General features: G+C 49.2%; 1 protein-coding gene across 1 annotated transcript; it reads right to left on the bottom strand.

Moving 5' to 3' along the window:
* Positions 1–24,179, bottom strand: LOC309581651 (bombesin receptor-activated protein C6orf89 homolog). Its single transcript, XM_082296365.1, has 8 exons — positions 24,134–24,179; positions 20,538–20,745; positions 19,009–19,174; positions 6,908–7,062; positions 6,470–6,591; positions 5,286–5,412; positions 4,447–4,570; positions 1–4,065 (listed from the first exon to the last, which is right to left on the bottom strand). Exons 2-8 carry the CDS (start codon positions 20,724–20,726, stop codon positions 3,980–3,982), a joined length of 969 nt encoding a protein of 322 aa, XP_082152491.1. The 5' UTR covers positions 20,727–20,745; positions 24,134–24,179; the 3' UTR covers positions 1–3,979.
* Positions 24,180–27,676: the final 3,497 nt, after the last annotated feature.

Raw genomic sequence — 27,676 nt, 5'->3', positions numbered from 1 at the left:
AAGACAAAGAGATAATACTAAAAATAAATCACCTGCCATTTGTCTGAATCTCCAAAGCAAAGGGAAGTCCAGCATCTCTCTTGTCTAACTCAGCAGGACACTAAATCTGCTCTTTACAAGGAGGAGGTTCCTGAAGAGGAGGATATCAAGTTCTACCTATAAAATTTACCGAGAGGATAAAGTTTGGTTTGCAGGAAGCAAAAGCTTTGTGCACCCACTGAAATGGCCTCACCCCAGGAAGTGTTCAGTTCTCTTGGGGTTTGGGATTGGGGTGTGTGGAAACTTCCCTCCTGGAGCAGCATCACTGTGATGAACGAGAGGGTTTCAAGGCAGGAGGATCCCCTTTCAGGGACACTGGTGTTTACAGAGCTCACATCTCTACCATGAGGTGCTCTCCTGCTCCTCACCTCCTCCTGCTGCTGCTGCTGGAGCTGGGAGGCCATGAGGGAAGGGAGGTGCTTTGATCCAGCCCAGACAAACCAGCTTCTCCTCCAGAACATTGCAAAAACAGGCCTGGTGGGAGAAGCTGAAGTCTAGAGACTCACGGGAAATCTGACTCAAAGCTCTCCAGGGCCTTGCAAAGGGACCCCTCGGGGGAATCAATGTGTGCAATAACAGTGGGCAGGGAAAAAAAGAAAAGGAACAAAGAAAGCAAAAAAAAAAATCAATAGAAACTGTCAGCTTGGCTCCCGTGGGGGCTGCTGATTTCCTGGTACTGAAGTAAATCATAATAATCCTTTCTCCTCCTTTCAGTTACCCTGAGTTCAGGACTGACTGACAGCACTGGTCAGTGACCCCTGCTTTGGGGAGCAGCTTTAAACCACGATCCTCCCGCCCAGCTGACGGGGACAGCCCGTCCTTCCAGCCTGGCAAGTGTAGAGGTGACCCCTCCTCACGTCTGCCTGCTGGGCTCGTGGGTAGTACCGATTTCTGGTGTGATTTCAGAGCAGCTTTGCAGCCTTTGGGATGTGGGGTGGGGAGGACTCCATCTCCCAGCTCACAGGCAACAAGCTCTGAAGCACAGAAAGGAACTTTAAAATGTGTTGACCGGGAACCTGTGTGAGCTGGGCAGGGTGGGAGTGGGAGATTGTCCAAAGCAGCACAGAGAGTGCCAAAGGGGAAGTGAGGGAAACCACAGTGGGACACCCCCTCCGTGACTCATCTGATCATGGCTGTCACTATGATACCTCAGTAACTGCAGGAACAGCCCCATTCCCCCCCGTTCCACTTCGGCAGATTCTCTAGGAAAGTCCTGCAGCCTTTCCAGGGACTCTGCATGTGGAAGATGACCTGGGCTTAATTGCAGGTAAGGTATCAAAACCTCCCTTTGGCCATGCTAGTTTTGCCACTGTGGCCTCACCTCCAGGTTTCCCACTGTGGCTCCTCACCCACCCTGGGATGTGGAAGGTGTGAGCACCACTCCTCTGGCAGCTGGAGACAGGAGCTGCTCTGGAAGCTGTGCTGCAGACCAGGGCTCTGCACTCCGGCCAAAATCGGCTCTTTATCAGCAGGAGAACTGCCCTCCTGTTTTAGTTTAGCAGCTAATTCCTTACAGCTTTTGGAAAAGGAAGAGAAAATATACCAGAGAGCTTAAAAACAAATGATGTAAACTCCAAAGGGAGCGAGGCTGGGATATATGCAATGTATCGCTGAGACAGAGCTGGAAACTTATGCAGAGCCCATAAAGTGCACTTGGAAGGCTGCTCTGCAAACAGGCCAGGCTCACCAGCTCCTGTCCAACCAGCTGCAACTCTTTGAGGAAGGGAGAAGCACTACGTGAGAACACTTCTGCTAAACAGGCACAAACCTGCCCTTTCCTCCCCCTCCTCCCCCCAGTCCAAACAGCAACTGTAAATAGATCCATTTTCTCTGCTTCTTCCCGAAAGAGCCAGACAGCCACAATAGCTTAAGTGTGACTCTCAAAATCCAGGCATTTCACAGACACTTGGGAATTGTCTCCGCAGCTCTTTTACAAGTTACAGTCAAGGACACTTAGCAGTGACAGTGTCACCGAACCACCGCAATCTCAGCAAGAATGGCTCCAGCAGCATCTCTGAGCAAATGCTTTAAAAAATGGGTCAGATACAAAACCAGTAAGAGGTGAAGTAGCCTTGTCAGCCTTTGAATTTGATTTGAGAAGCTGCCAAAGTGTAAATAGCAACTGCCACTAATGAGGCCCTAATTCTGCCATCACTGAACTCCCAAATTTCCATTAACTAAGACCCAGGCTTTAAGAGGAGGGAGAGGGGTGGTGTGTGTGTGTGTCTTGGCATGTACAAGGCTCCATGTAGCGTCATGAGTGTGAAATACACTCCAAGTAGTGAGAATACTAATGGAAGTTTTATTAGTCCAATTCCCTTTAATATTTTGTAACAAATTATATTAGTCCTTTTCTATCCTGAGAGAGCCAGACTCTCCCCCTTTGGTTCTACTAGATCTGGTGTGTGTCCAGCACCAAGGGCCATGCACAGACTGACACAGGTGCTGGGCTTGTTCTCATTGTTTTGACAGGAGAAAAACAAGGGATATGCATAGAAATGATTGTAGTGTCAAGGCCTCAGACTAAATTCTTTGGAGCAGGAACTGTCCGCTGCCTTATCCTTGTACAGGAGCCAGACGTGGTCATCCCACTTGGCAGCTTTTGTCAGCCCCTAATCACATTAACACGATGTTTGCTCCCATTCTCCTCAAAAACAAAGGCTGGACAGACATTTTCCCAATCTGTCATTTTACACGTACCTAAAATATTTACAGAGAAAAAGGCTCTTGCTCCTGAGAACAGAGTTAACTCACTAACAACCAAAACCCCTCCCACCTCCATATTAACAAGTGTGAGAGTATGTCCTGAACTCCAGCCCTGGCCTATGAGTTCAGCCAGACACATCTGTAAGTGATCTTCAGCAGCGGGATCAGACCCAAAGGATCAGACTTGGAAGGGACCGGAGCATCCGCAGCCTGCAAACACCGAACCTGAGCCTCTCTCAGGGCACTGGAGACAGCACTGCTCCAGCAGCAGGAAACACGCAAAGGCAGCTTGGAAAGGACCCAGGAAAAACCAACGTTCATTCTGAAGACAGAGTTCCAGATCTGGAAGGAGTCAATGCAAAAATATGCCAGGGAAGAGGGAGCTTCAGGGCTCCCAGAGGTACCACGGGCTGGGCTCCCTTGGTGGCTGAGGTGAAAGCTGGACAGAGCCGCTCTGCTCCCAGCCCCAGCTCCAGCCAGAATTCCTGCACTGCCAGCACCACTGATGTGTGTGTCGGTGTTTTTGCAGGAAAGGAAGGAGAGGTGAAGAAAAGCACAATTACCATTTGACTCATTCACAACCTGCTGATAGAGAGCTGCAGAAGGGTGATCACAACACTGAGAGGTCTGAAGGGATTCTTTTGGTACAAGAAGGATGCAGTGAGTGAGAGTTTCTGCCCTCAGGCCCAAGGCTCTCCCTGGCCCAGGAGCAGGAGCAGATCAGCTCTGCAGGGCTCACACAGCTGCGGACGTGAGGGAGAGCTGGGACACATCACCAATTCATTCCCTTTATAGAACTGGCCTGACTACACAGGCTCAAAGCTTCCTCCTCAGGAGGAATGTACACAGAAATGTCACACACCCCATCCACTCCCAAACCCCCCAGGAAGTTTCAGAAGTGCCATAATCCACAAAGAACACAAGGTGAATCTCATCCTGAGAAATCCATCTGCTGCTCCTGGAAAGAAAACCCTTTGCTGCAAACCCAGGGCTTACCTGAGGGGACAGGGAGGGTCATAAATAGCTTGAGCTTCTCCCAAAATACATTTGAGGAAAGGCAAAGAATTACCTCAAGGGTCAGGAAAATAGTCATTTTTCAACACTGTAAACATGCAGGGTGGCAAAGCTGCCTGCCCCAGTTGCCCCGGCTCACTCCTCTCAAGATGTTGCCTTGGCTTCAAAGCTGAAAGTCTTCTTCTCCTGGGAACAGCTCTGTTTTCCCACCCCACCATCCTTAGCTGGCAGCTCCATCACAAATCACCGCTGGCTCTGTCCCTCTGGCCATGAAGCTCATTGTCCAGTGGTCTGCACTGGCATAACCTGGGAAGAGGCAGTGGAGAGGCTCTGTTAGATGAGTCCACCCTTAATGAGTGCTCCCATTTCCCACGAAGGGATGTGGTCATGCTGGAGCTCTTTGGAAAGACACTTCCCTCAGTGGGCACTGGGTTTGTAATACCCATTGTGTACCCACACTGCTCAGCTTTGAGCATCTCCTGGTATCCCAGTGTTGGTGTTCCAGGCCACAAACTCCCAGTCCAAAAGGATCACTCCCTGTGCTGTGACAAGCAGGCACACACCAGTCTGGAGGTGACAATGGCACAAACCACCATCCTAGGTGTCAGATAGAAAAGACCCAGCTGGAAGCAGTCTCCTGATTCCAAGGGCTCTCCCAGTCCCTGCACACCCCACTCTGGTACTTACCCAAATCCCCAGCTTCCAGCTCCACCTTGAACATCTCACAGTGTCCTCTACATGTGTCCAGAGGTGCAACAGTCAGGGTGAGCTGCCCACTTCCAACAGCAAAGAGGCTGTGCAGGCTGTAGCTCTAGGATGGGAGGAGAGGATTTCAAAAGCCTGGCCAGCTTTCCTTGGCTCTGTCTGTCTGAAGTAGGGACAAGTCACTGCCCTGCAGGCAGGTGAGACAGAGCAAACAACATGTTTGCTGCTCCCCCAGTTACCAGCAGATCACAGAATCACAGCTGAGGTCAGCTGCATGCAAGGGTTCTCCTCTCCTCCAAGGCAAGGCAGGCCCTGCACATCCTCAAAACTCAGGAAAACATAGAGGAGAAGATCAGGCCTGAAGCCTGAAGTGTCTCAGAATGAGTGAGACTCACTGCCAGGAACTCCTAAAATGCAACTCTTAAATGAATTCTGCCCAACTATGCACAAAAAGACCTCACCCAGCTATAGAGCAAGGCCAGACACATGAATGAAGCAGGCAAGGGGTGGTGGAATGAGATGATCTTTAAAGTCCCTTCCAACCCAAACTATTCTGGGATTTATCCTCTGATTCTGTGACGTCTCCAGCTGCCAAGGGAGGTGGGCACAGGGTATCTCCCTCCCCAAACTAGACACAACTGCTGGGAGGCACAGACACCTTGAGATGCCACTTTGCATAGGGGTGAACAAAACTGATACAACCCCAAATGCTCCTTTTCAGGATTGTATCAGCTAAAAATACCCTGCAAATCCCACAAAAACTCAGAGCTGCTGGGAGACAGCTCATAGACAGGAAAAGGTCTCTGGAATGAATTTCTCACCTTATTCCCCAAATCTGGATGCCGGATGAGGAAGCAGCTCTCCAGGGACACTGTCTTGGGGAAGGACAGCAAAGAGGAAGGGGGGAAAAATTCCTGCAGAATCCGAGATTTATTCACAGGCTTGTTCCTAAACAAACCAACCCATATTAAAGAATTACCATACAATTATAATGTTTGCATTTAAAAGCTACTTTCCTGATAAAATTCTTCCCAAACGTTCACGCTTGATAAACAGCATGACAGACTAGCCCTGGGAGGCAGGAGCAAAATTCAACCTCAGCCTGTTAACGTGTGCTCCTTCCTGCTTTCCTCTGGGCTCCTGCACCAGGACCATGTAAAGAGGGAACATATCCTGACGGATATCTAAACTTAATTTCCCTCCCTTTTTCGCTTAAAATCATCCAAGTCATTGACCAGATCCACTCATTACAAAAGATGCAGCGAGGTGGCATCGGACACAGCCATAACTGAAACCACATGGCAAGGCACAGGGATACAAGGCTGTTCTCTAGACCAGGAAATGTAACTGGAAAAGTCCAGGTGGGGCTTGGTATTTTTACATCCCTGTCTAGGGGCCTGACATAATTAATTCTTCAGTACCCTGACCATCCCTCTACCAGCTGAGACCTTAGAGAGCTCTGAGTTGTTCACATGTCTTGTTCACACTTAAAGGCTTTGGCAAGCTGCTTTTGGTTAACAGGGGCACGATTAGTGCTGGCCATATTTTCTGCACAAGACCAAACACAAATTGCAGGATTCCTTGACTTTCCATTACTTCTCAGTGTCTGCAGAACTCATGGCATCTCTTCTCAGTCAGCACCAGTGGTGGAGGATTTCCACTGAGCAGACAGAGGCGATAGAAATGTGAACCAGTTACCTCAGGATCAGATCACAGCCCAGATGATTTACAGCCTGAAGAACAGGACCAGGCAGTCACTGGGATAATTTTATCTTGTAAGGGGAGCAATACCTGGAGACCAAGCCACAGCTCTCCATTTTTTAGTGCAGAAGTCTTGTCCTCAAACAAATCAGTGCCAGCAAACAGAAGCAGCCTGTAACCCACTCCTGTTCTCCTTCCCTCCAGCTGAAGTGCAACTTGCAGGCACTGGTGGTTCACACAGGCAGAGCCTGAGCACCCCTGCAGAAAGGATGTGTCCATCCATCACTTGTTTTGTCTGACTCACCAGGGAAAGAAAAATGGGCAGCTCCACAATTCAGCTGAATTTTCTTCTATTATAACCTCTGCCAGTTCTGGATCCTGGGACTGAAAATGCTTCAGTTCTTCATAGGAGAGATGCTGCCCTGTCTTAAAGAACATGAAACAAAGATAAAAGCTGTGCCCCCAGGGTTGCACCCTGCTCCCACTTCCCTCCCACTAGAAAACATCCAAGAGTAACAGCCACGTAGATTGCTAAATGTCCAAATACAAAGATCACTACTCAGAGGAACAATGCAGGGAGCTCTCTCCTCCCACATCTTCACACTGGGGTGAAATGTCCTCCTAGACACACGTTCTGAACAAGCAGTTTGAGTTCATGGGTGAAAATACTGGGCAGGGGTTATGGGCTCGTGCTGTTCAAGAGTCTGGACTCATCACCCAGCTTCACAAATCCCTGCATTACCTTGATTAGAAAAGGCTGATGCCTCTGGAGCTTTTCTGATAGTTCTCTGAAGTCTGTCACTATCTGAAGGCTTTTCACAGCAGAACAGACTGTGCAGTTCGCGGGAAGCGCGGAAGCGTTCTGTCTGCAACCTGCTGCCCACCAGTCCTGGCATTCTGGGGAAGAAACAAGGGAAACCTGCTCAGTAAGACCAAAAATGGAATGGAAAGGAGACAAATTCAGTGATAAACTCATTATCCCTAATGTGAAACACTGAGATTTCTTATAGTTTCTGATGGCTGTAACTCAAAAGAAGCAGCTTCACCAGGCAGGGAACTGGAGAGAATGTTTCCAGCACATTTTTGAGATACAGCTGAAGGTTGTGAGAAATGGGAGAGTTTATAGAAATTCCACTTCTCTGTACATGAGGCACATAGGCTCAGCTACCCTTCCATGAGCAACAGAAGGATGGCAACCATCATATGTAGTGTAATTAAACTGAAACAAGTCCATAAGCAAAAGAGCAACCCAAAAGTGTTATCAAGGAGGTAACACCCAGTAAACCAAAAAACATCCAGGCTGGAAAGAGTAATTTCCACAAGGTCAGCACTGGTGTCATGAACCCTGCTAGGACATACCTGAAATCACCACCCTCCTCTTTACCACTGTGTTAATTTAGAAATACGTTGTCCCAGGCGATGGTTGCCCAGTCTCTGATGTGCAGAAGATGCTGGGGAATGTGGGATTTCACCAAGACATGCTGCTGCTGTTTTCATTCATCCCATCTTTCTTGAAGATGAAATGGGGAGAAAAGTCCCAGCAGGAGCAACCCCTGGACCACAGCTACATCCACTTTAAATTCCAAAAATTGTTACACCACAATCAGCTGAACTGGCCTACAATGAACACTGCATATGTTTACATCTTCAAAAATTCAATTTTTACATGAAAACACAACTTGATGCCTATATCCAGCCTCCCTCCTCCAACTTAACAACTCTCCCAAAAAAACCAAAGAAACATTAAGAGAAGGGACTTGTTGCAGCAGGGAATGAGCAGGACAATGCTGAACACCCCATGTATTTCTATGCTCAAGGATCTGCAGAGCAGCCACCACACTGAAAGGGTATGGCTCTGATTTACAGAATCACAGAACCACACAAAGATCAAATTCCAACTCCTGGCCCTGCACAGAGACATCCCAAACTCCCATCCTGTGCCTGAGAGCTGTGTCCAAACACTCCTGGAGCTCTGGCAGCCTCGGGGCCGGGACCATTCCCTGGGGAGCCTGGTCAGTGCCCAGCACCCTCTGGGGGAAGAACCCCTTTCTGATATCCAGCCTAAATACCCCACATACTAATTTTATATTTGGAGATACAGCAGGAGGTTGTGAGAATTGGGAGAGGTTCATGGAAATTCCACTTCAAACACAGATTTTGCGGTAGTGACAGCCCTGGTTCTGCAGCCTTAATCCAATGGAAGAGGCTTAACTCTGGCAGTGGCAGCAAACCCATCCCAGCCCTGATCTGTCAGGGTGGGTCAGGAAAAAACCCAAGGCCTGGGACACATCTCACATGAAACATCCGGGGATCTGTCCTCACGACAGGCCCACCCTGCCAGCACACGTCAAAACAGCTCCAAAGCCTCCCGGACACTGCTGCAGGCAAACTCAGGAAACGAAGGGGGTGGCAAAGGGGAGAAAGAAGAGTGAAGTCTGGCTGAAAAACCGAGTTGGGAAACAAGGATGCACAGCAGCTTTTCAGGGGAAAAAAGACCTCACACAACCTGCCTGTTCCTGCCACCGCAATTTCCAGCCATGCTCACGCTCCTGCACAAGGGTAAGAAGGGATGAACAGCACTTCATAGGAGAGCTCCTGTTTTATTTTCTCCTCTGACATCTGCAACAGGCAAAACGAGGAACGTTGCAGACAATTTACGTTCATTGGGACCTAACAACAAGGAGCAGACTGGGATTCATTTTGCTTCTTTCTTGCTGAGTATTTCCAACTCCCAAATGCTGCATTTCCCACCCTAATGCTGGGATATGGACTGAAAGGGATCGGGATATAATTCCTAGTCTTTCTGGAAGGTGCATCTACGCTGCTTTCAGGGAAAGGGGAAAAAAAGGCAAAACAAAGTGTAAAATCCTTCTTGCAAGCAGAAGTTCCACTCCCATGAGAAACTGCCCCGACGTACTTTCCCTCCCTGCTCACAAGAGAAAAAAGAAAATCTTTGTTCCACTGCCTGTAGAAAGCTTCAATTTTACAACAACAAAAAAACTCAACTCACAAAAAACAGCTGGTCAGTGACAGGAAACAAAAGGCTGAAAGATCTCACCAGAGAAAGGGCAGTCGCCACGAAGAGAACAAGAAAACATCTCTATGGTGTGTCATCAGACGGGGCGTAGCAAGACTGTAATTTCTCTCTGGGCAAAACTCAGAAACCTCATCCCTAACCATTAAGCACAGTTGTCCCCAAATTTTCCCTCTGGGCTCAGGGCAGTACCCCACGGAACAGGATGCTAATCAGCTTGACAGTACAGAGCCTTGATTCCTCTTTTGAGGCAGGCAGTGATATTTGCATTCTCAATTGCTCGATTCAGGAGGTGATTTCTTTTCTCCATGAATAACCAGAGCAGAGCACTGGTTGAGACTCATTTTAAATGCTGCAAGTGGGGTTGTGGGATTTTTTTTTTTTTCCCCTAGTAATTAATCTTTTAGATTTATTGTGGAGGGTGTTAGTCTGTGCACCAGCATGTGTGTGACTGGCATGACAAGTACGGGCAGTGCCTGCCCTTCCCAGGGAGGGCGGGAGGAGAGGTGGTGCACTGAGGAGCCAACTGCCACTGGGGACCAGGGCAGGATTTTACCCAGGATGCTGATTTTCTCTCCTTACCCTCCCTGCATTCCTTTTACATTATCACCCTGCCTGCCAGACACCCTGGGGATTGTTCCGGTGGAAGTCAAGCACGCTGTCTGTGCACTCACATGGCTGCTCGGGGATGCAAATGGAAGATGCTCTTTTCATCCCAGCACAACCCTCACACCATGGTCCCATCCACTCCCATCCAAAAGCTGAAGTGCTGGGCGTGGGCAATTATCCCTGTGGAGCTGGAGTGCAGGAGAGCAGCTGTAGCAGTGACACATCCAGCTATCCATTACACGACAGAAGTGGGGCCAACTTCTCTGCTCTTTCTCACCCCTTTTCAAGAGGCAGCCTTCAGTTTGTTTAACAGAACTTCAGTTCCCCATCGGCCATAACCACCTCATATTTCCTTTTATGTGTTATTATTTCTCCAGAACAAGAGCTGTCTTCTCCACTGTGTCAGGAGAGCTCCTAGCAGAGCCAGGGCTGGGACTTCCAGCTGCTAACACATCACAGACCAAGAGATAACAACCTTCCCTTAAAACACATCTATGATTAATGCTACAAGGAGTTTATGACTCTACTTTCCACTATGCAGAAAAATAATTTTCAAGTCACCATCAATTTAAAATGAGTGCCCCGCCCTTCTTGGATGTTTTCATAGAGGATCTCCCAAATTTTTGGCTGCCCCCAGCACTGGAGAGGGGTGTGCATGCACAGCCCCAGAGATGCTGGGTGTGGATAATCAGATTGGAAGCTCAGAGGTTCCTGAGAAGACCTGGCCCTGCTTCTGCCCATTGCAGCAAAGCAAATTAACTTATGGAAACTTGCCCACATGGATCTGAGAGCAGGATCTCAGCAAGCCCTGCTCTCTTTAGGGACCATATGGAGAACGCAGGATCAATCTGCCAGTGCAGCAGGTTCAAAGGGAAGCCTCTAGCAGGGACAACTTTTGTTCCTGCAGGACACAGAGCCAAGGGCTGTTTCTGACCCTAGCAAAGTGCTGAAAACACGAAACCTCCTGCTTGCAGCACTGCAGGTGCTGAGGCAGTTTGCTGGCTCCCCCCCAAGCTGGTTTGCTCCCCAGCACTCAGGACTGCAAGGCTGAAGCAATCTCCAGCAGGCAAGTGCCAGCCAGGTCTGCACAGGGAAGTCTGGTCCCAGGGAAGACCCCCCAGGACTTTCCAGTCCCCCCAGGTGTTGTGTCCGTAGGGGCTGTTGCTGCCATCACCCACAGTAACTAGAAGGAAGCTCCCCAGAGAACTGGTTAATGTACTGAGCAGCTCCACAACCTGCAAAGGCTGGTTCCAAATCCCAGATTCCTCTTTCTGAGGATAAGACTATTCCCCACATACTTCACCAGGGGCCAGTCCAGGAATATTCAAGCAACTTCAGCAAGCCTCGGATGAACTCAGGGTTCCCAGGAATGGCTGTGCACTGAATATTCCCCAAACATTTCTTTGTCCTTTCTTGTAGGTCCATTGTATAAACCTGGGTGTTCCATTAAAAGGGGATTTTGCCCCTTTGCCCCGCTTAGGTGAGACCCCACTGCAGAGCTGCCTCCACTCTGGGACCCCAACACAAGAAGGACGTGGAGCTGCTGGAGTGAGTCCCAAGGAAGCCATGGAAATGTTCCAAGGGCTGGAGCCCCTCTGCTCTGGAACCAAGCTGGGAGAGCTGGGTGTGTTCATCTGGAGAGGGGAAGGTTTCAGGGAGACCTGAAGAGTCCCTTCCAGTGCCTAAAAAAGATCCAAGAGCACTGGAGAGGGATCTGGGACAAGGGATGAAATGCCAGGATGAGGGGGAATGGCTTCCACTGCCAGTGGACAGGGTTAGATGGGATATTGGAAAGAAATTTTTCCCTGTGAGGGTGGGGAGGCCCTGGCACAGCGTACCCAGAGCAGCTGTGGCTGCCCCATCCCTGGAAGTGTTCAAGGTCAGGTTGGACTGGGCTTGGAGCACCCCGGGATAGTGGAAGATGTCCCTGCCCATGGCAGGGGGTAAAGCAAGACGAATTTTAAGGTCCCTTCCAACCCAAACCATTCCATGATTCCATGATGAAGATCCCCCAGTGCTCTGATGTCCAATCACTACCAACCCACAGAAGGATTAGGGCTGCAGCTCTCTCCACACTTGGAAATATCCAACTTCCAGATGCTGGATGTTACAGTGCTGTTTTCTGTTATTTTAAGGGCAGGGATTTGCAAGGTCTAGCCCTTAACCTTAGAGTGAAGCTGCAGCTCATAACCTACTGTTACTGCTTCGACAGCCAAAGAACGTTCAGGCCAGGTTGTTCTTCCTCCTGTGACCAGCCACGTGCTGCCTTGGGACCACTGCAGACTCACAGATACTCCTTGAGTAAACAGCTTGTAACTTGTGCTATGCCATTGCAGCAGGATATACTATATGCTTATCACCACACTCCCTTTCCCAGATTTTACAGAAAGCTAAAACAGTATTTAAAAACTCGGAGCAATTTAGGCATCAATTCATGATGCACAATCTATGACACAGGTAAATCCCATCATTCTTACTTTACAAATGTAGAGATTCCAAGCTCTGTAGTCACCAGGTGGCACAGTTTGGAAGAGGCATTTGGAGCACTTTGTTGCACAAGCAATGTTTCCCAAACTCCATCTTGCTGAAATTCTTCACTATGCTAAAAATTAATTTGATCATTTATAATGTCATGTCAAAGTCAGGCTAAACTGATGGGTTCTTAAGTAAGTCAGGCAGGAAACATGAGGATTATTAATTACAGCCTGCAAGTCCTGATTAAGGACTGCATCACAGTGGGGTTTTAAATACATACTCCAAAGAGTGTCCCTGTTCTGCACAAGATCCTCACCCCTCCCTCATACTGAACTTTTATTGTAGCCCTGGGTATACTGAATATATTTATGCCATGACAAGAAAGTACCTCCCAGTTTGGTTCACAGCATTTTTAGGAACAGCTAGGAACAAAATAACAGCTACAAAAAACCCATTAAGAACCCCTTTATTGTTGTTCTGGGTAGAAGTCAACAGCTTGAAGAACTACTCATTCATCTCACTAATGGGTAACGGCTGCTCCACCAGCCCAGGGATCATTAGTCAACCTCGAGCAAAGCACGAAAATGATTTTGATCCAACCAGACATTGTGAAATCAAGTCTGCTGCGCTGAGCCCAAGAGGAATTCACAGTCCACTGGGGTAAAAGAGCATTATTTCCAGGAGAAATCTGCACCTACCAGTCTCAAAAATGGAAGGCAGGGACCAAGCTGTCAGGAAAGCATCCAAAGTCCACTCCAGCTGCACCTCTGGTTACCTGCCCCAGCTGACAGCTTGCACTGCATGAGCAATCTGCCTCAGAGGAACAGCTTTGGAAACAAATCCCTCCCAGCTGCTGTTCCCTGCCTGATGGTGGCCTCAGCCTGTAAAAGGTTTGACATGTCTGTGTCACTAGTGCACAGAGGGCTCTGCCAGACTGCTAAATGCCTCTGCAAGAAGCCACCTATGGCAAACTCTCTTCCCAGGAAAGCAAGTCCAAAGCAACAATTCACTCACTCTACAAATGAGGAAACAAGAAATTTTGGAGGCATCACAATATAGAAGTAAAAAGAAGAGTTATGTTCCACAGCACCACAATGATTTGGGGTTAGTTTCCTGCCAGCAAACCCAAATAAACAGTCCACTGGCTGAACCAAGGCCAAAGGAACAGAGAGCATGAACAGCTTGGCACCACCCTGCCCTGCAAAGTCAGCCGTTTTTTTCCCCTTTGAACGAGCCAACACATGTCTGCTGGTTGCTCTCAGGTTATATCATAAAAGGGTTGCTTACACACACAAAAGATCAGATAAACTGGCAGCTGTGCAGTGATGGGAGGGAGCCCTGCACATGCTGTGACCCACAACCACGTCCAAATGCTCCAGCCCTCAAAGCGGGTGCACAAGAACACACACAAAAACAAGAGCAAAAACCAGCTCAACTTTGCTTAGAGGAAAAAAAAGTAACATCCTTTGAGAGCAAGAGGAGAAGCAACAAGTTAGAAATCAGATCCTGCTTTACCTCCCAAGCAGCCTCATTGTGCAACCCTTCATTCAGAGCAGGCCTATGCTCCTTGGGCTCAGGAATCCCTGAGCCCCATGGGTGGGTGATGCAGTGTGGGCTGCAAAGCCCATGGGGAAAGGCTGGATGAACACCTGGGTGCTCAGCCACAGGGAAAGGCTGGATGAACACCTGGGTGCTCAGCCACAGGGAAAGGCTGGATGAATGCCTGGGTGCTCAGCCACAGGGAAAGGCTGGATGAACACCTGGGTGCTCAGCCACAGGGAAAGGCTGGATGAATGCCTGGGTGCTCAGCCAGTGGGGAAAGGCTGGATGAATGCCTGGGTGCCCACGCTGCTCTCAAGAAGCAGCAAGTCCTCGTGCAAGGCAGGCATGCTGGATGCTCCCCTTTTGCACAGAGCTGTGCCAAGGATAAACACACTCCAAGGCTGGAGTGAGAAAAGCAGAGGGAGAAGCATTTTGCCTACAAAGGGTTAAGATCAGAGAGGAGACAGGAGCTGGCCAAGTGCCAAGGCAAGCCTCCAGCTAAACCCAAGGTGGGCCAGCCAAGAGGCAGAGGCTGCTGCCCTCTCCCAGTAACCAGCTGCTGTCCTCCCCCAGTAACCCAGCCTGCTGTGACCCATCCCCACAAATAGCTCTGGCACCCAGCAGGCTTTAGTAACACAGTGACAGGCCATTTACAAGGTGTTGCTAAACACTGCTCCTCCAGCTGGGCTCCTTTCTCTACAATAATTACATATAAACCCGTAAACATGATTTTAGACCTACTGGTCTAGGCAAAAAGGGGTATTTAACACTTCTTCTCCAAGCTGGGGGGTAACTTGCACAGGATCTCTTTTCCAGCACTGAGATCCATGTGTGCTTTTGTGTGATTTCAGGTGTGCTGAGCAGTTACTGACCCAGCTGACTCTGGGCTGTGCAGGATGCGTGTGGCCAGGACCAAGTGTCATTATTGTAAGCAAAGCTGGATTTTCCTTGAGGTCATTACAATCCCTGCTACCAGTACAATGTGCAAATTGTCACGTTGCTGGGCCACAGCCTGTTCCCCACTGACAGACCTGCTCTGCTGAGGTTTTTGAGCTGCGAGGACTGAACTAACCATGGGCAGACACATGAGTTAATGTGAGTGCAGCTTAATGAGCAGCTCATCACATCATTGTGTGGCTGGCAGAGAGCAGTTACCAACCACCTTACAACAAAAACCATTTTTAGATATTAACAAAGCTATAGAGATGACACAACTGTGAAGGCAAGAAAAATCAGGTAGAGTGACCAGCACTGTGGTTTTAAAATTTCTGTTAAAAGAATAGAAAACCCCTTTTCATTTGGCTTTACTGCAGGCTTTGAGAGCTCATATGTTACTTCCTAATGCGTGTAGGAGAGAGGGAAGGACTCATACCCCTATTTCATACCAGAGAACTGAAACACAGAGGGAATTACTTGTCCATCCCAGCCTCTGTCAGAAATTAATCCAGAATGCACAGGTCTTACTTTTTCCCTGGAACAGCATTAGATAGCCTTGAGTTAACCCATGTGCCCATCAAAACACACTGTGTTCCTTACAGCAGACAGACCCAGAGGTCTGACAGCCCACTGCCACTCTGGGGTTATAATTGAAGGGCTGATGTGCCAAGAGCTGCAGGCCCAGAGCAGCCAACATGACCCAGCACCGGGGCTTTCACAAGCTCTGCATAAACACCAGCTCAGGAAGAGCAAATGCAATCCACATTTCCACAGACCTTTTCCCCAACCACAGGGACCTTGCCCTGGGAAAACAGCTGGAAGAGAGGCACAGACGCCAAAAACAAGGGTCTAAGAGTCAGCTATCAAGGAACAAAGGGTGGGAACATAAGGTTTAATATGGGAATTGATCCGGAGGAAAAAATCAGCAAGCAAGAGAGCACAGAGACAGGCAAAAAGGAAATTTACTTTGGACTCAATCCTGTAAACAATGCAAGAGAGTTTTGTGGATGTTGCTCCTCACCTCGGCTGCTCAAAGGTCCACCCACAGCCACTGACAGACAGGCAGCCCTTGTCACCCACAGCATGGCTCTTAGGTGGAAGGAACAAGGATGGAGGGCAAGTCACCATGAGCAGGAGGGCGAGGGGAGCACATCCTGCACCCCTGCTCCTCCCAAAGCCTCACCACCACTCTGACTGGAGCTCTTGGCTCTCGGGGGAAATCCAGCAACTGAGCTGCCCTTGTTCTGCAACACAAACTTGGCTGCTCAGCCCACACACCTCCCAGGGGACCGGGCTCCAACCTCAACCCCGGACACAGGAAAGCTGCTCCAAAGCTCAGGAGGGACAGCACAGCCCAGGCTGGCCCTGCCTGCCCAGGCACAGAGGAAGGAGCAGGACCACCCGTGCGCCCACACCACAGCAACGTCTGCCAGCACTGCCGGTGGGCCACGGCAGCCTCCAGCTGACAACAGGTGGCTTTCAACAGGAACAGCCCGAGCTGGCTTTGAACTGGTGCCCGAGCACAGAAAGCTCCAAGCTCCATCCTCAGCCCCCTCAAAATTTTCATCTACCAGGACCTACGTAGGGAAAGGAAGAGAAGTCTCTACGTCGAGTCCCTTCATTAGTGGTTTTCTCTGCTGCTCAGGCACAGTGCTAGCATCCCTTCTCAGAGAGGACACTCAGATGGGATCTCATTAACTCATATAAATATCTCCAAAGGATGCCAAGAGGATGTGCCAGACTTTTTCATGGTGCCCAGCAAGAGGACAAGGAGCAATGGTCACAAACTAAAACACAAGGAGCTCCACCTCAACATGAGGAAGAACTTCTGAACTATCCTGGGATTCTGTGATCAGAGAACACCAGACTTGCCTGCAAGACCTCCTGGACTTACACTCTCATCAACAAACAGGACACAAGATGCAGCTTTACCCCTTCCCTTCAGCAGACCACAAGGCCGAAATTAGGGGCAAAATAACACAACACACAGAGCAGGGCTGAAAGAGCTTGGGAGAGCACTCAGCCCCACACCATGGAATTCCCTCTTCCAGATCTCTGCTGGATGGCTTCACCAGTGTCCTCTCAGCAGCAAGCTGTGATGGTGACACCAGTGTCACTGGGACAGCGTCAGTGGCCGCAGCTGCCTGCTGGGAAGCCAGGACATGAGGGATTCCCACAGGAACCCAGCCAAGGTTCAGGCTGGGTGCTGCACTTTCCCATTCAAATAGCCAGGGTCTTGTCCAGCTCCTTTTGCTGAGGCAGGATCAAAGTCACTCCAACCAACCCCAGTCAATCTGTTAATTGGGACATGCTGTGGCTTCCACCACAACCTAATACTGTGGAAAGCAAGCAGGAACTGCCTCCCCCCTCTCCTCGTTTACCCAGAACTGGATTGCTGCCCACCCTATTGCTCATTGCTTCTGAAGAATTACAGGACTAAGGGAGGCATGAGGGATTTTATGTGCATTTAAATAACTCCACATCCTTCTTCTACCATCCATCCTTCCCGTTTCACCTGTTCCTCTGGATGTTTCCCCATCTCCTCATCATTCAGCTGGTTTTTCCAAAGGTAGGCTAGAACTGCTCCTGCTCTTATTTATCTTCACAAGAAGATGCTCATGGTTTCAGGCAGCCCTTGTCCTACAAACCTGCTGTGCCAGGGAACTTTCCTGGGCTCTTCTCATCCAAAGGGACCCTGTGGTATCTGAAGGAAGAACCCGTCAACCTTCTGTTCAAAATCTGAAGAAACATGATAGAATCCCAGACTGGTTTGAGCTTAAATGGACCTTCAAATTAATCTTGCTTTACCCTCTGCCATGGGCAGGGACATCTTCCATTACCCCAGGTTGCTCCAAGTCGTGTCCAGCCTGGCCTGGGACACTTCCAGGGATGGGGCAGCCACAGCTGCTCTGGGCAACCTGTGCCAAGGCCTCCCCACCCTCACAGGGAAGGACTTCTTTCCAATATCCAACCTGCACTCCTTCAAATTTAGGCCGTTCCCCCTTGTCCTGTCACTCCTGGCCCTTGTGAAAAGTGAAATGAGCATTAAAATTCCCATTGGATTCCATCTCAATACAGGAGCAGGGGGGTGTTCACCCATGGAAAAGCTGGAATGCAGTAGATAAGCAGGCTCCTAATGTCAAGTGCTTATCAGAGCCATCTCCTCACCTTTGTTTTTTACTCCCAGAGAGATCCCAATGTATAAGGAAGAAGAGGAACAATGGGGGATACCCTGTCCCACCCATACAAACGGGAATCAACAGAAATCCCATGCCAGCGTCACTGGAAAAGAGGGAGGGAGAGAATGCAGAATGGTGCTGGCATTTCAGGGAGCCCTTTTTAGCTCTGACAGGAAGGTCAGAGCCAACAGAGACAACTCCAACACAATGAGGTGCCCAAGCTAAATATAAACCTGACGAGGGCACAGCTACAGGAGTTTGTTTTTACAGTGACCTGCCAGACCATCAACATTGTGCCATATCCCTGCTCAAAATAATTCACAGCTTTATCATCACTGACAGTCTTTGTGTTTGAGCAGAGGCAGAGCCCAGGCTTGCACCCTCCTGCCAGTCTAAGTCAGTGGAAATGATTGACCAAGAATGAGAAATAGCCAAACTTTTCCATTTCTATTATGCCATTCTAGGAAAATCCATGATGTTCCTCTCCCATGATATGATGACCTCACAGGGAGCCCTTATCTGACTTCCTCACACACACACTGCCCTTAATGCCACATAAACACAGCAGCACTCAATCCCCCAGGCCCTTCCCAATATGCCACTTGGCAAAAACTCATTTTCCTTAAACCAGGCCACAAGCTGAGGTTTTTACACTTTGCTCACAGACATCAAGATTTGGTTGAGGAACTGGTTTTTCCTTAGTCAGAAAAAATAAGAAAAGGTGACATTTCCCCAGCAGAGCCATCTCAGTTCTGGTTCTCAGAAGAGCAAAGACTTCTAGAGGAAATGGAACTCTTGTGGAAGAAAAACCCAAGGCGTTAAAAGCAAGGGAAAGAGAATACGCAAGAACAAAATTATCAAGTTAGAGATAAAATATGCTTCAGTCCCAGCGAAGCTAGAATTCAGGATACTATTTTTAAGTACAGTGGTAGGAAAAGAGAAAACCATGATGCCAAGCCAGCAACACATTTGTGGTGCCCTGGAGACGCTCAAGTGACTCGCGTGGCTGGTATTTAAGTTGGTATTTCTTGCTAGGCTTAATTTACAGCAGGGAAATCATTTCCTTACTCTCCAACATGTACTTCTTGGCAATGGGCAGGGACAGCAGCCGGATGTGCCCAACGAGGGAGCCCCAGGCCTGGGCTCTGGAGAGCGGCGCTTCGGGCGGCAGCGGGTTGTAGGGCTGGATCACCAAGTAAACAGTCAGCAACACCAAGCCCAGGGTGAGCAGACCCTGCAGGGAAAACAGGCATGGAATTAATCACACTGCAGGGAGCTGAGGTGTCCTCAGAGCGGGACACACCTTCTGCTGCTATCAAAGGGCTGTGGCTGTGCACCACAACATGAACACTCTTTTGCTGGGTCTCCTCGTTCAGCTGCAATGCTGTTTATGTACACAGAGTTGTCACCCAGTTTTATTATTAGGGCTGTCCAAGGATGAAATTAAGCAGCCTTCAAACCCAAGCCACACAAACAACTCTGTTCCTGTATTTTAGCACTGCAAATAATCCAGCATGAGATCAATCAGGATTATCTACAGATAGTTCCTTTTCCTCCCTATCTAATCAAATAAAAGCTTGCACTCCTGCCATGCCTCTTACACAAGGAAAACCCTGTGGCTTTTGCAAACATCCGTCAAGCCTCGAAACACTTTGGCAGAGTTGGCACCAGCTCCCTCCTCCATACCAGAATCCCAAATAAGCCTTAAAGAGATGACATGACGCATTTCTCCCCCTGGCCAAAGTCAAACTGAATCAACAGCAAAAACAAGAACAGAAGCTGAAAGTTCAAATTTGCAGTTTCCTGTTCTCCTGCCTCATTTTACAGCTTTTTATAGGACATGAGGAAGAGAGCTTGAATTTTTTTCCAAATAAACCCCATTGCAATGGATTTGTAAAGATGACACTAAAGTATTACTGAACATTATGTCAGCGGGAAGCTTTTCAGACTTGTAGCAAACATCTGGTCTAGTGGAAGGTGCCCTACCCATGGCAGGGACTTGGAACTAGATGATCTTTAAGATCTCTTCCAACCCAAACCAGTCTGGGATCTCAAACCTACCTAATAATAGCATCCCTTCACCCACTTTGCAAAACTTTTTACAAAATCTTTTAGTTAAGGCTTTTAAAACATTTTTTTACCATCAAGCATGATGATAATAGGTTTATTTCATAGACCAGAAGGAGAATAAAGACATGTACAAGTTTGTGGCAGGGTCAGAAACAGAGCCATGTTCACTTCATTACTCAAATCTGGACTTCAAGAATGTCTTTCCTTCCCACATTTCCACTCAGGATGCCAACACTAGGAATCTTAGTCTGAAAAATCAATCCAAATCTCATTATTTAATAATTTATGGGAGAGGAAGGTGTTGACATGGTAAATCTACAGCACACATGAACAATTTCAAATCTTGGTCAGCTATCTCCTGTTCTCAAAGCAGCTCATGGCATGAAGGAAGGAAGCTACACTTCACAGCTTTTTAAACAAAGATTTTGGAAAATTCATCAAGAAAATGCAATGGGAAATAAAAAGCTCAGGTGCAAAGGAGAACCCTGACCCTTAAATGTTGTGTTCATGCACAAAAGTCATCTTACCTTGTAGAGAGCCACTAAGACAGGGTACCGTGGAGGGCCCCTCTGGGGTTCATTTCTTTCCAAGAGTTGCTTGATAAACTTCTCAATGGCTTTTTCTGACATGCCACACTGGTGGCCAGTCTGTCTCACCAGATCAATGGTCTCGGAGAGCTTGTCATAGATGCTGAGCTCGTTGGCCGAAAGCTCCATGGCCTCCGAGGAGAAATCCCTGTGGAGAGGTTGGGTGTGTTAACAGGAATCAACTGCGGCCATACAACCCAAGAGCAGCGTGTGCACAGCGATCCCAGGAATGTGGCAGTGCCCAGGAAAGAAGGAAGGCTCCTCTGGAGCAAACCTGTTCCCAGCCAACAGCACAACACTGAGCTGCACTCCTAATAGTCTCTGCTGGTTCAGGATCTCCCGCCGACTCAAAGAAGCCGTGAAATTTCCTGACAAGAGCAGAACCGGCTGAGATTCGCAGCTTATGTAAATGAACAAAGCTTCCCAGAAATCAATGAAACTCCATTTATTCATCTATTCCAAATGAATCCATCCCATAAAGCGATTGCTCACCAAATACAAAAGCCAACAATACAAAGCTGATCATCACACGCAGCAGCCCAGCTAAGCCCTCCCGCGCTGTAATTTCAGTCGCTTATTTTAACCCAGATTTGTTTTCATTAAATCCCCCGTCAGCAATAGGGACAGGACAGAGAAACAAGCAGAATGTGTGGGGCAAAGTTCAGCAGTTTACAATGTGTTTAAATTTTCGCAACCTAATGTCCAGGCCAACTGATTATTGAGTAACAGCAACGTGAGAGCAGCTGCTCTGCAAGGAACAAAGCCCCCACCTTCCTCTCCAAGTCTGCCTGCAGGTCAGAGATGCCACAGAGCTAAATATCCCAGCAAGAACTGCATTGTGCTGGGTGACAAAATGGCATTTGACAGCAAATTATTTCTCACTTATAAGAACACACCCATGAGAGATCAACATTAAGTTGCCAAAAAAAAAAAAAAAAATTTCCTCTACCACTCCTGCTCTGCCACAAAGGCCTCTAGGAGAGCAGCTGACAGGCTCAAGAAAAGATGCAAAGAAATTGCTGGCCAAGGTACAAACTGCCAATGTGAGAATCATGTATCTCTCATGTAAAAGAGAGATTTTGCCTGGGAAAAACACTGGCACTGCCTGGGGGAAAGAATCTCTAAAGGTTTGCTTTGCTTCTTGTTTCTGAGCTGGGTAACACTAACCTGATCAAACCAGGCCAGCTGGGAGAGAGTTTAGCAGTGCTCTGCCCTGAGAGCACAGCCCAAGGACCACCACATAAAAACACATGAAGCACGATGGATAATCAGATAACCACAGCTGAAAATGGCAATCAGGCTCCCGTCCCCATTTTGCTCTACAGTTTCCTGGCCCCAGGAACCAGCTCACGAATCCACCCAATTCTCCACTGTGCTCCACAATTCTGCCACTGCACTGTGAGAACTCTAACTGTTCACAGGGCTCTGCACACACCTCCCAGCACAGACCTGCTGGCTCACCTGAGCACACCCTGACCAGCCGTGAGTAACAAGGCACCTAAACTCAGATTTGCTCAGCTGTAATTTGTTCTGGCTGCTCCCACAGCACAAATCAGCCACAACTGTAATGTATGGATTGAGCAAGATATAAAGTTCAGCTTTGGACTCTGATCTGCCCGTAAAGAACTGGCCGACAGCTCTCCCCCTAAACCATGGGCTCCTATAAGTCACACCCCAAGCAATGGCAATTTTAATATCTTCTTTTTAATGCAACACTGGGGTGTATTTTAAAAACCCCCATGCTTCACAGAACTACCAGCTTCAGCAACTGCTCCTCTTCCTGCAAGATCCCTGTTCTGCCCTTGCACACTTGTTTACGTGGTCACATGGAGCATCAGATCAGGAAAATTATCTGGCTGAAAAATAACCCCAATTTGTTTGGTCAGCAGCTGCCTAAGCATTCAACTCCAGCAGTTAATGTCAGATGTTATATTAACATTAGTGCCAAATTTCTAACCACAGCCACGGAAACACCAGAAAGGTAAAAATGCCAAATTACAACCCAACTCCGAGTGTGCAACGGAGAACATGCTGCACTACATTGCCAGGTTAATTAGCTCCTGGCCCTCTTCTACCGACATTCCTTGCATTCCATGCAAATATTTGTCCCAGATCTTGCCACCTGAGCAGCCCCATGGGCAAGCAAAGCAGGTTGGATCAATAATATCTCATATTAACCTCTCCAAGACAAGGACTTTTTCTTCTCATCTGTAAAGCACCTGCCATGCACGTGATGATAAAAACAAGCCATTGCTTTCCTAACTCATTCATGCAATACCCTGATTCATAGAACAAGCAAGAGCCAGCACATCTGCAGGATATTAAAGGCCCTTTTTTCCCCCCCCCTCCAGCTTTTCTGGTTACTCTAGTTGCCTGGACACTATAACTGGTGTGCTAAGTGGTCTGAAAGATTATCTAGTGTTCTCTGGCCCCCAAGTGCCAAAGCTTCCCCCTGTGAAGCTGTCCCGTGCAGAATTCCAGCAGATTCAGCAAGCTTCTCCTGCTTGCATGATCTGCCTGGAACCACTTATGACGAACATCCCCACAGAAATGCTGTCAAACACGGTGGTTTCCCCTTTTCCAAACAGCAGAAGAATCCTACTGAGATACAACAGCTGAGATATATCCCAGCTCCCACCCGTCTCTATTTACACTCCACTCTGAGCAAACACCTTTGTAGACAACCCTTGTAAATCACAGACACTAAAAACCCAATCCAGCTCCTTGACAAATTCAAGGGTATCTCAATCCTCCAGCTAGGAAATAAGGCATTACATTATGCTCCTACACTGTTGGGAGAACAGATGAGGCCTTAAAAAACAAATAACAACCCATTATTTTCCTTCCTATTCCTGCAATACAACCGACAAAACAATAACAACAGGCTACTGTACCCTCTTTGCCACCACACACACTAAGCAGGGCTCATCCCTTGCAAACCCCTTAGAGAGAGGCCTTTAAACGAGGAACCCATCTGTTATTCTGGTTTTTTAATGAACTCCACCACACTGTGAGGAATCAGCAGCTCTCTCCACAAACAGTGATGGCACTTGGCCTGCAGGGTTTGCACCCAAGTGCCCAGTTCTGCCCACACACCCCAGGGTGGTCAGTCCAAGGCTTCAGAAGGTAAATATTTAGACAGAAACGCTGGTGGAGGAGTCTTTAAAAGGGAAAGCTTTCGCCTTGCTGGTGAACATATAATGATGTGCACAGATATAAAAATATATTCCCATCTGCTTTAACACCCTTAATGCCGCCTCCCTCACCCTGCCCGGGGATCAGGTCCCAGCCTTGCGCTGAAATCCCTCCGGAGGGACCCTCACCCGGCCACAGCCCCACGGCCTCGCCCGCGTTCCTCTGAGGCAGAGGAGCCCCAGCCAGGAGGTTATTCTTAAAAATAAATCAATAAACTGCAGCAGGACACCCCCAGCCCCCACCCCGGCCCCGGCCTCCATAAGCCGGGGAGCCCCCCCAGGCCGAGCCCGCGGCGAGCGGCCCCGCTCCGGGCCCCCCGCGACCCCCGCCCGCGGCCTCACCCCGCTCGCGTCCCGCCCGGCGGCTCCTCCCGCTCCGGCTGCGGCTCCTCCCGCTCCGGCTGCGGCCCCGCCCGCCCCGCTCCGGCTGCGGCTCCTCCCGCGGGCCCGGCCCCGCTTCCGGCTTCCGCAACGGCTCGGCCCGAACTGGGACCGTCACATCGCCCGGGAACAGCTCCCGAGGAGCTCTAACACCGCCCGGGGAGCCCTAACACCTCCCGAAAGAGCCCCAACACCGCCCGAGACCCCCAACACCGCCCGGGGAATACTGCCCGGGGACCCCAAACACCGCCCCGGGAACACTGTCCAGCACCCACAACACCGCCCTCGACCCACAGTACCGCCCGGGATCCCCAACACCGCCTGGGGAGCCCAACACTGCTCCGGGATCCCCAACACCGCCTGGGGAGCCCAACACTGCTCCGGGATCCCCAACACTGCTCCGGGATCCCCAACACTGCTCCGGGACCCCCCAACACCGCCTGGGGAGTCCAACACTGCTCCGGGATCCCCAACACTGTCCTGGGACCCCCAACATTGCCTGGGGAGCCCAACACTGCCCGGGACACTCGACACCCGGCCTGGCCCTGCCTGGGACCTCCAACACTGCCCGGGACTCCCAACATCCTGCTCAGCCCGCGGCCTCAATGCCCCCCGGGACCCTACCAACACCCACCCCTCTGCTGCCCCAAGCACTCCTCAGGACACCCCAACACTGCCCTGGGACCCCCAACACTGTCCCGGGACCCCCCCAACACCCAGGCCAGCCCAAGGGCCTCCCGGTGCCCCAAACATCCCTCAGGACTCCCAACCACCCCAGTACCTCCCAAAAGACCCCCAACACCCACATCCCTCCCCACTGGCACCTCCAGTATCCCACTGAGGCTCCCTGCACACGTTTCAGCCCAGAATCTGGAGACCACCTTTTCCAGCACCCATCTCAGTCCATGATTATCGTCAACCTCCCCCCAGCACCCACCTGAACCCCCAGACCAGCCTGAGCCTCCCCAGGATCATCAGATCTCAGGACTCCTAAGACTCTTCCCGGCACTCATCTGAGCCCACGAACACCTTGAGACCACAGCCCAGCACCTGCCTGATCCCACATCACTCACAGACCCCCCCCCAGGAAACACCTGAGCCCCCAGGTCCCCACCAGCAGCTTAAGACACCCCACACAGCACCCGCATGAACCCTCAGCACCTTCCTGAGCCCACAGCACACGCAAGACCCCCCAGAGCCCCCAAAATCTTTCACAGCCACATCCCAGAGCATCCATAACATCTCCCTCCACCTCCCAGCACCCCATTAGTCCCCAGTACCACCCCACACTCCCCCCCCAGACCCTCCAGCACCCCCTGGAAGACCCACACAGTGCCCCCTTGAACCCCACTTATCCCCAGCCCCATGGGGGACATGGATGCCCATTCCCACAGGTCAAGTTACAAGCACTGAGCACACAGTTAACACCCCCAAAAAAATTGTGGGAAAGGCTTCGAGGAATAAAGGGCTGGAGATGGGGCAAGAGGAGATCCCCTGGCATGAAAAGCTTGGGAGAATGCAGGAGCAAGGGGTCTCAGCCTCATTCTACTCTCAGACATGAGCTTCGGTCCTTAATTGCAATTAAACATATTTTCAGTCAGCTCTTGATTGTGGGTGTGATGGGTGGTTTTGATATCTCTCTGATCCATTTTCATAGAATCCTGGAATGGTTTGAGTTGGAAGGACCTTAAAGATCGTCTCATTCCACTCCCCCTGTTCCACTGGACCACAAGATCTAGGTCCCTTTAGAGGAACCTTGTTTAAATTTCAGCCTTGTTTAAGTTCTCGGCCTCAACAACTTCCTGCAGCTCTGAGTTCTGCAGCTGAATTAAACATTGCAAGAAAAAGGACTTCCTCTTCTCAGTTTTGGATTTCCTGCCCTGTCAATCCCAGCCCAGGGAGTGGGATTGTCTCCTCATCCTGATTTCCCTGCCTTTCCAGGGCAATGGGGTGAAATTCTGGGAGATGCTCCCGGACAAGACCCAAATCCTGTGGCTGGGGCACTGAAAGCTGGGTTGAAGATTTGTTCCAACTTGTCAGAAGCTCGTGTGGGTTCTCAGCTTCCAAGGTGGATTCATCCCAGCAGGATGGTGGTAAATGCCCGCTGACTTTGGGCTGGTATCCGAGATCTTCCCAATCTTGGCTTGGCTGAGGCAGCTCCTCTAATTCTTGTGGAGCGCCTTGAGGAATTACAAACAGCTTGAAAGGAAACCACCTGATTTTAAAAAAAAATCCTGTGGTCCAAACAAATATGCATTTCCCTCTTGCTATTAATATCCCAGGCCTTGATCCTCCTCCAAATACTCGTGCAGGCGTTTAATGGCTTGCAAAGGAGCGGTGCCTTTGATCCCAGAGTGGGAATGTTTGCTGGGATGTGAATTATTAAAGGTGAAAGATGCTTTCAAGTGCAACATGTGGCCCGTGTTTTCCAATGTGATTTATTACCTTCCCGATGTTTCTCCCAGCCTGGCAATGAGAAATTAATTTCCAACTTTGGGTGGGGAGGTTTGGAGGGGAGTAACTCATGCTTTGGGCACAAACTCCATTCTTTTTTCTAGAGATGTTTCCCAGGGGAAGACAGACATTTCTTTCTGCCTGCTGTTCTGAGAAGCCTTTTGTTTTTCAGCTCCTGCTTTGGGCCCTGTTCGAGCTCCCTGGTCCTTCCCTGCAGCAGCAATATTGCAGTGGGGAGGAATTGCTGCAGCTGCTGCCATCTAATGGGAAAATTCAGCCTCCACGGCCTCAACTCTTCATTTTGGAATCAAATAAAACCTTTTCTTGCACAACCCTGCTGCCACTCGGCCAAGCAGCATCTTCCATGTGCAATCCCAGCATATTTAGGCAAAGGGAAAAGCTGATCTGATGGGTGGCTTTGCATGGGGAACAGACCCAGTAAAAAGAAGTTTTGGGTTGATCAGGCTGAAATGGTGCTTCTCCTATAATGGATCGAATTTGCAAAGTACACTTGGATTTATATTATTTTAAAATAAAAGAAGAAATAGCAAAGAGGGTCCCAAACAGTAAGAAAAAGCTATTCCAGATATCCCAAGTACCAAACCCAGGCACAGCTCTGAGCTGAGCCACATAGATCTTTCCTGAGGAACTGCTCCATCACTAAAAATATTATATAAAGAAATATGGTAAAGGGGGATGGACTGGGAATGGGAGCATTAAATATATTGAATTAAGAAAATAAAGTGTTTTAATGATGGGGTCAAAGGAAAATGACTTGAGGTAGGCTGGGGGGAGACACGAGAGATGGAGACTTAGGATACAGAGGTAGTGAAGTGATAAATTGGGGTGTTCAGGGGAAATAAATCATCCCTAAAAGACTGAGATATTCCAGAGTCGCTGTAAAGTTGGACCCTGGCTGGTGAAGCTGATATATAAAAAAATATATATAATTATATATGAAAATATATAGTGTTACTAGAAACCCAACTCCTGTTGTCACTTTATTTTTCTAAAGCACAAACTGTCTACTATTAAGCTTTGCCATTATTT

This window comes from Coloeus monedula, assembly GCF_965178545.1.
Source record: "Coloeus monedula genome assembly, chromosome: 23".
Taxonomy (NCBI): Eukaryota; Metazoa; Chordata; class Aves; order Passeriformes; family Corvidae; genus Coloeus; species Coloeus monedula.
Note: the sequence above shows the minus strand (reverse complement) of the source record. Positions and strands in the feature narration are given on the sequence as shown.

What these genes read in the sequence shown, in the direction of transcription:
- LOC309581651 (XM_082296365.1), bottom strand. Translation starts at nt 20,726, where the DNA reads ATGGAGCTTTCGGCCAACGAGCTCAGCATCTATGACAAGCTCTCCGAG. An exon ending in CAAGAAGTACATGTTGGAGA is followed by an intron (nt 7,063 to 19,008) that starts GTAAGGAAATGA and finishes TTTCTTCCCCAG; the next exon opens with AATGCCAGGACTGGTGGGCA. An exon ending in GCTGGAAGCTGGGGATTTGG is followed by an intron (nt 4,066 to 4,446) that starts GTAAGTACCAGA and finishes GCCTCTTCCCAG; the next exon opens with GTTATGCCAGTGCAGACCAC.